Here is a 12,474-nt window from a genome sequence, read left to right on the forward strand (position 1 = left end):
ATCCATTAAATCTTCAAAACTGAGTTAATGTGTAACATTCTGATATTTCCTGAATCAAATTATTTTATATTGATTATTGAGCTGACCCCAAATAATCTGGAGCCTGCTTAACACAAACTGTTGTTTCCTCTCCAGTGCAGTTCATGTGTCCTGTAAGGACCTTGTGTCCATTCTCCCAGAGGAACCAGAGTATTTGGTTAAGCTGTTTTGTGCCAAAACCAGTCACATGTCTCTGCTGATATCAGGTGGGACACTGACATTGTGGCATGTGAAAATATTTTCTTAGGGAGTGGAGACCAGAGATAAAAATGGGGACTACTATTGAAAGTAAATGCAGTACCCGAAAAATACTGGTTTATGCTATGATTAAGTTCATGCAAAAGCTTCTCTGTAAAGTTTGATAAAACTAAACTTGCCATTTTGGTTTGTTACAGATTGAAGTGAAGCATTTCATTGCTAAGTCTCTGTGAGAGAAATGGAATTGTGTGTTAAAAAGTCATTCTGGTGGAAGCATTTACCCAGCCATACTAAACAGATTTATTTCCTGAGATAGGCCTTTTGTACTTGCACAGCCTTAGGTGGATTTAAAATACAATGAAATCACTAAATGGAGTGTTATTTGCTAAGTCATTGTCTGATAGACTTTTCAGTGTAATAAGGTTCAAGCCTTAAATGATCAATGGGGCCATCCTAAAATAATTCCTCTCAGCCTTTCAGATGAAATTCTTAAGACACTTGACAGTAATCATTTCCTCACTTAATCATCACTGAACCAAGCTTGACAGATTTAGCTTGTGCTTGCTAGACAAATCTGAGGTTTCAGGATGCATTTGCAAGGATCAGAAGATTCTGTAACTGGTGAATGTCTGTATAAACTCTCTACAGGACTAAATGTAATAGAAGTAAACTCCTGCATGCTGGTAAGGAAGCTTCTGTGATACTGATTTTTTTTTAAAATTTTTTATTTAACTGCCAAGCCTTCATTCACAAGGGAGGTAATTTGTAAATTTAGGCTCTTCAAATTTGCAATGTGTCAGTATGCCAGCATTGTGTTACTGTAAGGGATATTCCTTCCTGAGCTTGAACACTATAGGAAAGTCTTTAGATACATCATAATTTGCTCTTACCCATGTTCCTCTACTCTCTCCTCACCCCCAAAAAAGAATCATAGAAAATGAAACTACCATGAGAGGTTATCTAATCCTTTACACTTCCACTGTCCCAAAAGAAAAACAATGACATCTATGTGAGTTTTGACAGCAAATTTTTTGCCTTGAAATTCAAGGTTTCCGGTGATTATTGCTCTTCAGACAATCTCTTTCAGTGGTTCACTGTTCTTAAATTAAAAACCCCTTTCTCTTACACTTTCTTGCTGTAATTTTTGCCAATTATTTCTTGTTCTTTTCAGCATGGGTACAAAGAAGAGGTTGTTTCTTTCTGCTTTGCAGTAGCCCTTTTCTATTTGAACACTTTATAGTATCTCCTTTCAAACTTCTATTTTCTAGGCCCCTGATTATTTTCATTGCTCTATTCAGGACTCTTTCCAATAGTTCACTCCTTTCTTGAAGTACAATTCTCCAAAGTGAACATGATCTCCAGTAGAGTTCAGCACTCTCTCTTTCTGTGTCTCCATACATTCTACATTCTAGTATGCCTCTTTCAACCCAATGAATGATTTTTTTTATGTAGCTAAACGTTTATTTCTTCTGTTTTGTTTTACCTCTGCACTAGGCTCTGTGTAACACAGAGAATTTCTTTATTATTGTAAATGGATGAATATTTTTAAAGTGCAGACATATCTTCTCTTTGTCCTTCTGTACAGAGATACATCTAAGGTACAAATTGCTTTTCAGGGCTAGCTGAGGTGTGTCTGTGGCACAAGTAGGAGCATCACAACTGGCTGTCTTGGCTTCCCTCTCCTGCAGCTTTTCCTTCTCTGTTACTAGACCAGACAGAGGTTGAATAGAACATAAAATAAAAGACAGTTCAGTTTGTGCACCTGAATGCACAGTGAGATGCCTTAAGCACATTGCTACGACCTAAAAGTGAACTATGTTAATGTCAAATACCAGATAGTTAGGTTTTTAACCTTGTATTAACAAGAATCAACTAGATTTTTAGAAACTGAATGAGAAATCTGAATCTAATTTCTCAGAGTATTTTTTAGCTTTAGCAGTAAAGATAAAATATCCCCTTGTATTCACTTACAGATTTTGGCTAATGAGCACTTCTGCAAAACCAATTTCACAATCTCAAGTTGGAAATATTGAGTTTAGATACTTTATTACCATTCCTAGAAAAATCAGTGGAAAAGTGTTATTTTAAGAAATACAGAAATGATAACTTCTTTCCTGTGATCCCTTTTTTCACATATTGCAGAACTTGAAATTTGTGTAGCAAGGAAAGAAGAGGACTTGATGCTTCTATTGCAAAAGACCATTCATCCTCAAAGCATAGTTCATGATAAAGCTAATTCTGCTTAATATTAATGCTGCTTTTTCCACAGTTGAGGAAACTGCTTTAGTCTTGGAGGCTACAGAATCCTTCAGCAGCATTTCTCTTCAACTATAAAAAGGTTTCTCCCTCATCTAGACAGTGTCATGACTTTTTTCCCAAATAAACATGTATAATTTCTAACACTCCCTCATCATGTTTATCTCACGATGCAGTTGCGGGGTCTGCAGTGACATCGCGATGGCTGCGTGCCTGTGCCTGGCTGCACTCAGACTCCACAGCTGGTGCTGCCACTGATTGCCATCTGGCCATTGTGACATCCCTTTTGGGATCAAAGGATAGTTGTCACCCCAGTGAAGTCCTGGTCCTCTGTCTTCTCTATCTGTTAAGGAAACATTTTCACAAAATCAGTTGAAGAAATTCCACCCTGCCTTTTTCACTCCTGTTTTACTGGCATCTTGAAAGCCTTTCTCTTTATATCCTGCTTTAGGGAATGCTTCTCTCTATCTTCCCAGAAGTCTTTTGAGACTAAATCAATCTCTTTTCTTTTCTGGAATTTTCTGAAAAACTTGAAGTTATTCAAAAACAATAATTGATTTTTAAGGTGAAAAAAAAATTTGTAGGGAAGCTTGAAATACTTCTGCCTTATTGTTTAGGCATTCTATTCAACATACTCCTATTTTTAGCTGTGAGTGAAGGAAGCTTTTCTGTCTGAACATTCAGGAGCCAGCCTCTCTGGCAGTCACAGTTGCAGCACCTAAGCTAGGTAGAGACCCCTTTGCAGCTGTACCACTCTCACATGGTCAATGTTTCTTTGCCAGCTCAACTCTGGGTTTCTGATAGCAATAGATTCCTATAGAATCTCAAATCTCTGGATCCTTGAAGTGGTTTAATCTCGGTTGAATAGCTAAATAACAGCTTGAGTTTGGTGCCTCTGAACAGGGACGTTGAGCAGAAGAATCCCTGGGCTTTTATACCCCCACAGTCTAAGTGTCCCAAAGTCTGGAGTCATTGTGTCCTGTGGTTTCTCTGAGTGTCTGGTCACCTGGCTGGGCCACAGCTCACCATGTTCCATGTTATCCAAAGCACTGGCAGTTCATGGCCTCTTGCCTTGGGCTCCTCCCACCTGGAGCTCAGCCTGCAGCTCACACTGCGGCTGCCAGCTGAGCCGCCTGTACTGAATGGATTCTTCAGCCCTGCGTGAACACCTGTTCTTTGTTAAACAGAATTCAGGTGAAATCTAGACTTGCACTGCTCTACATGGCACAACATTGCACAACTCATATTTGAGTCTTGATTTTTTGGTTTAATTTACTTTTCATCAATGTTCAATGTATTGTTCCACACAGTGGGTAAATTAACTCTTTCAATGTGGGTGTTGGTGGTGGTACTCATCACCTGAATACAGTTTTCATTCCTGTGGAACACCAAATATGTTTATACTAGGTCCACACAGTGTTATTTAAATAAGTGTAGGAGCTCTAGTTACCCATCACTGAAGACTTAGATTGCTTCATACATAGTCTGCCCCAGACACAAAGTGCTGCTAACCTGGTGTGTTTGTTTCTGCTTGCTTGTCAGAGAGGGCTAGGAAAACACAGAACTAATAAACCAATGGATAAGCTGTAATTTTTTATTTTTTTTTCTGTAGGAACTTGCTTGGTTATGTTTAGGTGCCTTTAAAGAAGTCTTAGGCTCTAGCCTGAATATCTTGCAGGTATCCTTTGTGAGAATTGATATGGGCAGTTGGTGAAGGGATGCAGCCCAAGATACAAAAAAGCAATATCCAGTGTGCAATAGGTGAACAATTTGGCTGGCCTTCAGAGGTGCTCTTCCTAGCCAGATAGACATATGCAGCCTTCAGGTTATTGCTGTTTTTTATGATGGTTCATGATGGTAGTCATCTAATTTGCCAGGCTATTGACAGCCATTCCCCTTTGGAGCATGCCTGTGTCCAGCGTGTACAGAAAATCATGTTTCCTGCTTAAGAACACCAGTTTGGAGAGGAATTTTTATATTGGCTACTGGCCAAACTTAGCACATAATTTTTCTTCCCTTTTTGTTGGTCCCTCGCTATCTGCAACTTCACTTGATTGCAGAGAGATGCTTTTCATCATTGTGAAAAGCCATCTGATTAGAGCTGTCATTAACCCATGAGTTAAACTCATAAGAAGTTTAGCTGGAGAAATTCCTTGAACGCTTCAGAATTGCAGAGTTGCCATTTTAAAGAAACCTCAAAACTAGATTGCAAATTTGTTTTAGCTTTGCCTAAAACAAGCTCTTCTTTTGCAGCAGATTTATAGGAAACATGATTTAATGTACATATTTTTTTTCCCTGTGAATGTTATTGATATCATGAAATTCTACTGCTGATTAGGACTGGGTGTATCTGGACTATCCCCTTTCTAACCATCCATTTGTACTAGTCTAATTCATTAAACAAAGACATGGAATGGTCAATATTCCTTTGTTAAGGTGTATTTAGAAACAGTCCCCGTGGAAAGGGAAAAACCAATTGTTTTTTGCAATTTTTGCAAAAAAATTTGCAAAACCAATTTTCATTTTTGCAATATAAAACTATTTTAGGATTGGAGAAATGAAGATTGCTTTTCAAAAGCTCTGTGCATAGTTTTTCCTAATCATTGTTTTCCCCTTTCTCTTTTCCACCTTCCTTCCAAAAATGAAGATGGGTATGTCTATATCAGGAATCATGTCCTTGGTTCCTTTAGACCTTCTCTAATGTACATATCAGACCTGGGATGGGTTCAAGGTTGTCTCTGTTTAAACAGGCAAGGCTGGCATTGTTCAGAAGGCACCTGACATAAGAGGAGAAGTCTCTGGGCACTGCTTTCATTGCTTTGTTTTCTTCCCAATTGCTATGGAAGCCATGTGTGGCCCGAGAGAGGAGCAGCATTCTGAGACAGTCGTGGCCTCATTTGAATTTAGAGGAGTGGGTTTCAATGGGTATTTTGGCATGTACTGAGGAGCCTTCAAGTTAGTTCAGAGGTTGCTCATAAAATGAGACTAAGAGGTAGGAGGTGCTATGCAGATGGTTGCTTCTAGTGCTGGCAGAAAGCTTCCTCAGTGAAACATGAAAATGTGTCTTCTCTGGCTTGCAGCAGGTGACTCTAAGAAACTATTTCTTGAAGCTTGTATATTTGAGTTATAGACTCAATTTCTTTGTCCAAGACTTTTTGCTTGCCTTCCTTTTTTAGTGGTATGTTTTAAGGTAGGATCATAAACATGAAAAAAATATTAAAAAAAAAGCTTCACTGAAAGCACTGATGGCAAGTCAGACCAGAACTGAAAACAGCATCTTCTCCTTTACCAGTCAGTTTAAGCAGTTGGGAAGATGTGCTTCATCTGTCCTGCAAACTGCACTGAAGCCTCTGTTGATTTCATTAAAACACAAAGATTGATAGGTTATGAAGCCAGAAAGAGCCATTATGATAATCTAGCCTGATTTGCTGTATAATTAATTCCTGTCTCACTATGTTTTTTAGAGAAAACAGGATACTATTTTAATTTAAAATTTGCCAGTAGCAGAGAACACAATATAACCTGTAGTAAATTATTTCAGTAGCAAATTACCCTCATGTAAAAATAAGCCATAATATTTTAAAATGTGAATTTCTGTAACTTCAATCTCTAGCCCCCAGATCTCATTGTCCCTTTGTCACATGCATTGAAGAGCCCTCTCTTGCCAAATTCCATTTCCTGCACAGGTATGTGTAGATTGCAATCAAATCACATTTTAACCTCCACCTATTAAACAGACTGAATTTGAATGTTCTCTACTATGGGACATGCATACCAGTCATTTAATTATATTCCCTCCTCAATCTTGAACCTTTGGTTTAACAATTGAACTGTCATTATCAGAAGCTGTGTTAGCATTTCTCATTCCTGCCCAGGATTCACATTGGTTTTACACCCAAGCATTATTTCTATCCCTGTATTTTATTGTTATGATGAGAGTTCTGGTGTACTTGCTTATACGTGATGTTGATGTCCAAATGTGCCTGTCAATAATACCTCAAGTCACATGGAAACACTTGCACTTTTTCCATAAACATAGGCACTTTTTTATATTTCTCAAGCTAGGTGTTTTGTTTTGGGGTTTTTTTAAAAGAAAATAATTTAGAACAACATTTGAATAACAGAGATTCAGATATGGGGTGGTGGATATGTTTCTTTGTAAAGACTGAATTCAGAACTCTTTTATCTATTCAACAGTGTTTCTCATCTCCTCCCCAGGTCATCCTTTGTGCTTGTTTTCTTGGTCTCTTCATTCTTGGCCTGAGATTCTTCAGTTTTAGTCTTTTTATTGATTAAAACTAACTTCATGTAATTTTTTTCTGGTTCCTTTGAAAGCATTCTGTCTCAAGGATTCTCCAGCTGTGGTGCTTGTATGATTATGGAACACAAAGCAGTCAGCATCAAACCTCAGATAAACTCAGAGGCAAACCCTCCACTTTTCCCCAGAAAAAGTTGGGACCTGTTACTCAATATCAAAGAGGGAGATGTAACCTGTATGTGGCTCAGCTGTGTGTGGGAGCTGTTTATGTGCATCTGATACTCCCTCTACCAGCAACCCTCAGAGCTTGCTGATAACAGATTGCTGAGTCGTGGCTAGAGACAGCCCAGCACCACCCATCAGTCTTATGTTGGGTACTGTGCTCCCTGCCTGCTCCTCTCACGTGTGGAGGGACTGGGTCAAGATGCAGTTTGGGAGTGTTGCTTTGAGCAATTGTTAGTGGTATCCCATAAGGGCAGCTCCCCTACCTTAGGATCATTAAAGCCACAGCTCATTCAGGCCTGGCATTCTCTTGCCCGCCAAAGCAGCTCCATGCTGTGGTGAAACCAAAATGCAGCACTGCACCAAAGTTGTTAATCCCTCGTGGGCCTGGAGAGCAGTGAGACCCTGCCCCGAGTATGCTGTCTCCAGCAGTGGAGGGTGCAAGTGCTGCTCAGGCAGAGCACATGACCGTGGCTGAGGTCAGGGGTGCATTCCCTTACATTCCTGCAGCACCCACTGCTGTTGGTTTACAATTGCTAGAAGACACACTCCTTCCTTTTTCCTTTAGAATCAGTTTGTGGACTTACCATCCATTGTTATTTCTGGTTCTTTTTGCATCTTTGCTTGCACCCTACTTCCATGACCTCCCCTGGCTGCAAGTTCTGGAAGTTCACTACCCTCTGTGTAAATAAGTACTTCTAGAAATGCGTTTTCTGCTGATTTCATACAAGTTTCAGTAAGTGCCTCTAACTGTTATTGCTGGGTTTGGCAAAGAGCCGTTCTACATTAACTTTCCTCAATCTTCTGTGAACTTCAATCATATTTTTCTCAGTCCTCTCTAAATATGAACTTGGTCTTTTCAGCCCATCCTCATAAAGCATCCTGTTCCATCCTTTTAGTTGCTCTATTTATTTCCTCTTTCTCCTTGAGCAGCAGAGACAGGACTTCATGCAGTGCTCAGAACTAAAGTCTGACTGAGGTGCACCTCATTGTCTGGCAAGAGAGAAGGCTCTAATGCACCCCCTTGCTGTGTCAGTGGAAGGAGGTGTATGTTCTCTCTAATGACAGCATTTGGCACAATTAGTCTGTAGAATAAAACTACTGCAGTCCCATAAATTGAAAATTAATTTTATCCCTGTTGCAGATATTAATAGCCTTGATGCTTCTGATGCCTGTGTGAGGGCAGAGCACATAATTAGGAATTGGAGCAAAACAAGTTACTGTGGGTCAATACCGTCCTCTGGTGGGAAGAACTAGAGCTTTGTACCATTTCTCCAAATGGGATTTCACAGCTGGCTTCTCCTTTCACTTTGTGTTTTGCCTTTACAACAGGAAAATCTGACTGCACTGGGAAAATTCTCCCTTTATGCTTAGAGGAAGATGGAAATTCTTTGCTAGCTATGAATGTACTGAATCATGATTTTCATTTATTTTTTCATCCTGAAGTTACCTAATTTATAGGCTTATCCCTCATTATTTCTCTCATTTGCCTTTTAATATTTACTGCATTCACATTTCTCTGACTTTCCTGTCTAATAGTAGAACTAACTATGCATATCTGCTTTCCCTTCTATATTCATAACAGACTGCTGACAACTCATCCTGATAGGATTTTGAAAGCAGAAATCAAATGTGTGTATATATATATGCTATATGTGACAGACACAAAGTATTTTAGAGTAATAACTCCTTAGAAGAAATTAGAGTCTTCAGTAATATCACTGGAAAGAATTCAGTAAAAATTGTGCTAGTTGCAGAAGTGGTTTTACTTGCTGTACATGCCAGCTCTGCATTTAGCAAACATGGAAGGTGATTAAGAGGAAGTGCAGTTCAAAGTATTTCAATTTTGAGCTTTCTCCAGTTCCTGCCTCTGTGAGAATGGCGTGGGGCAGCGAAGAGTCTGCTTTCCAGGAATTAATTCTGTATCTGAGAGAAAAAGAAGAGTAGGTCTGGGCTCCTGAGTAAGCCAGACATGCTCAGGAGTGCTTGCCTGTTTGAGACTCTTCTCTTGGCTAATTTCAATTCATGTAGAAACAAGAGCCCAGAGTTCTGGTCCTTAACCCAGATAAAGTGAGAGTCCAGGCACTGAAAATGTACAGGTTTTTATATGCTAGCACAGAAATTGTTGGTTTCTTAAAGCAAGCTATAGAGATATTTCCATGGCAAGTTCATGTCAGTAGTGATCTAAGATTTCTTGGTCAGAAAAATTTAAAGTCTTTCCTGTTTTTTTCTTTGGGACCCACAGGGCAATCATTAACAGTTCACAGCAACTTGCTGAAATTTTTCTGCATCTCTCTCCTAGTAGTTAAGTAGGCTTATAGGGATAATAGAGAAATGACAGTGGTGGTACCAAGTTCCCTGCTGTGGCTAGTAGCGATGGACATGGAGGTTACACTTTGTTATGTATCTTGCATGGGATTTATGCAAATATAACAGCATGATACCAGACACACACTGGATTTTATGTAGAGAAGCTTTTACAGGCAAGCGGGCCTGTGGTAGAGTTAATTGTTCACACTGCCCTTCAGTTAAATATTCTCTTCTGACTGCTTATCTGATCTATAGTCATTGCAAAGTACCCATTGCTGTCATTTCTATCCACACTTCTGGTTCAGCTCAGCCCCTCTGTCATGATGTCAGACTCCTGCACTCTCTCCTTTCTTCTCCTCACTGCCTTTTGGGAAAAGTTTATCTCCCATGGCTGAAAGTAATTGGGGTATTTGTATTGTGTGCAGGATTGATGTATGATACTTTTCCTTGTGTCTGGCAGGTTGTTTATAAGAATAACGACATTCGTCTGGAGCTGTCTCGCTTGGCACGGATTGGTGATACTAAGATGAAGATCTATGGGGAAGTGAAATTCGTATGTGAAAATGTGGCTACACTGGATCCCATCAGCTTTGAGACACCTGAGGCTTATATTAGTCTGCCTAAGTGGAATACCAAAAGGATGGGCTCCATCTCATTTGATTTCCGAACCACTGAACCCAATGGACTGATCCTTTTCACGCACGGCAAGCCTCAGGAGAGGAAAGATACCAGAAGCCAGAAGAATACAAAGGTAGACTTCTTTGCAGTTGAGCTTCTAGATGGAAACCTCTACTTGCTGCTGGACATGGGCTCTGGGACTATTAAAGTCAAGGCTACCCAGAAGAAAGCCAATGATGGAGAGTGGTATCATGTGGATATTCAACGAGATGGAAGATCGGGTAGAGTTATAACTTTTTCTTAAATTGATTAATATTTCAGATTCAGACCTAGTATGTATTAATTCTTAGAATATTCAAAACCTATTAGATATGAGTCGCCTTCCTAACAAAGCTTAGTGTTACTCCAGTGACGTTTATCCAGCAAGGCAAAGATGTGAATGGTTTTCATTAAATGTTTAGTGTGAACTTTGGCACAGAGGCAATCCATTAATATTTTATTCACAATACTCAGATATTCCGGACCTATCTTCTCAATTGCATACACAGTTACAGTGATGACTTTCTTGTAGGCCATGGTAAGGTTTAAGGTCTTTCAGAACCCTTGTTCTCAGACTGAGATATTTTTACTGAGCTACTTTGGGTTTCTGCATTTGGGATCTTGTCGTGAGAAAAATGAGAGTAATGGGAACAACCAGTAATGAAATTAAGGCAACAAATCAACATTTCCGTCCCATTCTGTTTCCTTTAGTATCCTGTAGTTTTGAGTTAGGTTTCTTTACTCTTTTGGATGAAATATTTTAGTCTTAAAATCTGATACAGTGTTCAGTGGATGTTTGTTTTCTTTCTTTGGCTTTCTCATTTTCAAATATGGGTTTTAGTTTATTTCTAAAAACACACCTACCATGCAATTGCCAAGCAATATTTTTATTGTTTCCAGTGCAGAATTTCAAGCTAACATACTCATGATATACTCTGAAAATGCAGAGAAAAACAAAAATGCTCAAATACTGTAGTTTCATCTAGGGAATAACAATTGTACTTCAATTTTTTCAGAACCATTGGGATCTCAAAGCTTTCACTTCAAAAGGAATTTTGCTTACATTTTCCATGGATTTGAGATTCATCTGGTGATCTCCAGATGACAGTTTTAGGTCCCTAATTTTATGCTCCTGGTTGCTGAATACCATCAGTATAGGGAATGCAGTGCTAGAATTTGCTTCCCTTGAGTTTTCAAAAGAGCTGGCTTTGAGATACCATGCAAGGCCTGGCTGTTTGAACAGGTCTTTGCCTGAAGATATTTTTTCCTTTGATGATGTGAGTAGTTTCTTTGTATTTGGTATGGTGCTCTGCTTGGACTTAATATGTGTGGTTATATATTGCTATCTCCTAAAGACATAGATAGGAACATTTTACAAAGGAAGTTATAAATAAATAAATGCAGCTTAGATTTCTTTAGAATTGCTAAAATTTAATTAACTTCCAGGGATAAACTCAATTAGCTCTTTCGTACTGACTTCAGTTTTGCTTTGCTCACTTGGGGACTGTCTCATCCCTGAAGAAGCAGTTGCAGAGGGAGAAGAGACAGAAATGAGATGGGCTGTATACAAAGAATATTTGCAAAACCTTACGAAGAGGGACACATTCATTTGGACATATTCACGGGAGGGTGTGACAGACTCACTGCTACTTGATGGATGACACTGTAGGACTGACTTGTTTGTCACTTGGCAGGGAGGTTTATGATGATCTGGACACTGATTAGAGGTAACAGATTTTGAATTAGAAACAGTTTTCTCAAGATAAAAGAATTTGTTCGTACGATGTCTTTTTTCTCTTTTTATTTAGTTGTGTTCTCTGCTCACAATGAATATTTGTTTAATGATTCTAATGACTGCTGCCTTGTTTCCTGAGAAAACCAGGATGTTGGCATTGATTTCTTCACATTGTACCTTCAGCCACTATTATCCAATGACACTTTGGATAAGTGTGAGAAAGGAGTTCTAGACCTCTTCTTGTTAAGTCCTTGGCTTTTCTTCCACATATGGACTGGAGAATGGTTAAACCTTGAAGATCACCCCCCCACCCCAGTATAGATAACTGTAATTTGGAAACTGAAACAATTAATTTACTTAATGGGGGCTAAACCCACCCATTTGACTTTAATGAGCTAGTGACCTGCAAGTTCTAATTCTCCTAACTAAACAACAAGACTCCATGTTAGGTGTCATCTTTCCCTTTTTTTCCCTCCATTTCTCGAATAGTCCAAATCTTCAGGTTTTGCTGATCTTAGTAAAAGAGTTTAAAAATCCAGGTATTCACTGTTACAGTGCAGTAAGGCAGGGAAGCTGGGCAGTCATGCTCTGATAACCTCTGGCATCTCTATTCCCCTTAGGTCTTGTGTATGCTTTGGTCTATGTTGGCTGCCAGAGCAACAAAACCTGTTTTTGTCTTTCTACTCTGACAGAAGCTGGCAGCATGGACATGGACACCTAACGTCCTGTAACCTTTCTGTCCTTTGGGAAAGCTCCCACCAGGTCCAGAAACCCTGTCACAGTTTCTAGCTGGGGAACA

At 39.3% G+C, this 12,474-nt stretch overlaps 1 protein-coding gene across 3 annotated transcripts in view; it reads left to right on the forward strand.

Annotated features, from left to right (window-relative positions):
* The window catches only part of NRXN3 (neurexin 3), a 972,437-nt gene that overhangs the window by 302,347 nt on the left and 657,616 nt on the right, over positions 1–12,474 (forward strand). For all 3 annotated transcript variants that reach the window (XM_086893498.1, XM_086893497.1, XM_086893499.1), the window contains one exon: positions 9,744–10,182. In XM_086893498.1, the coding sequence (XP_086749624.1) occupies positions 9,744–10,182 (439 nt within the window). The remainder of the gene's footprint in view (positions 1–9,743; positions 10,183–12,474) is intronic.

This window comes from Cyanistes caeruleus, chromosome 6, assembly GCF_971803275.1.
Source record: "Cyanistes caeruleus chromosome 6, bCyaCae1.hap1.1, whole genome shotgun sequence".
Taxonomy (NCBI): Eukaryota; Metazoa; Chordata; class Aves; order Passeriformes; family Paridae; genus Cyanistes; species Cyanistes caeruleus.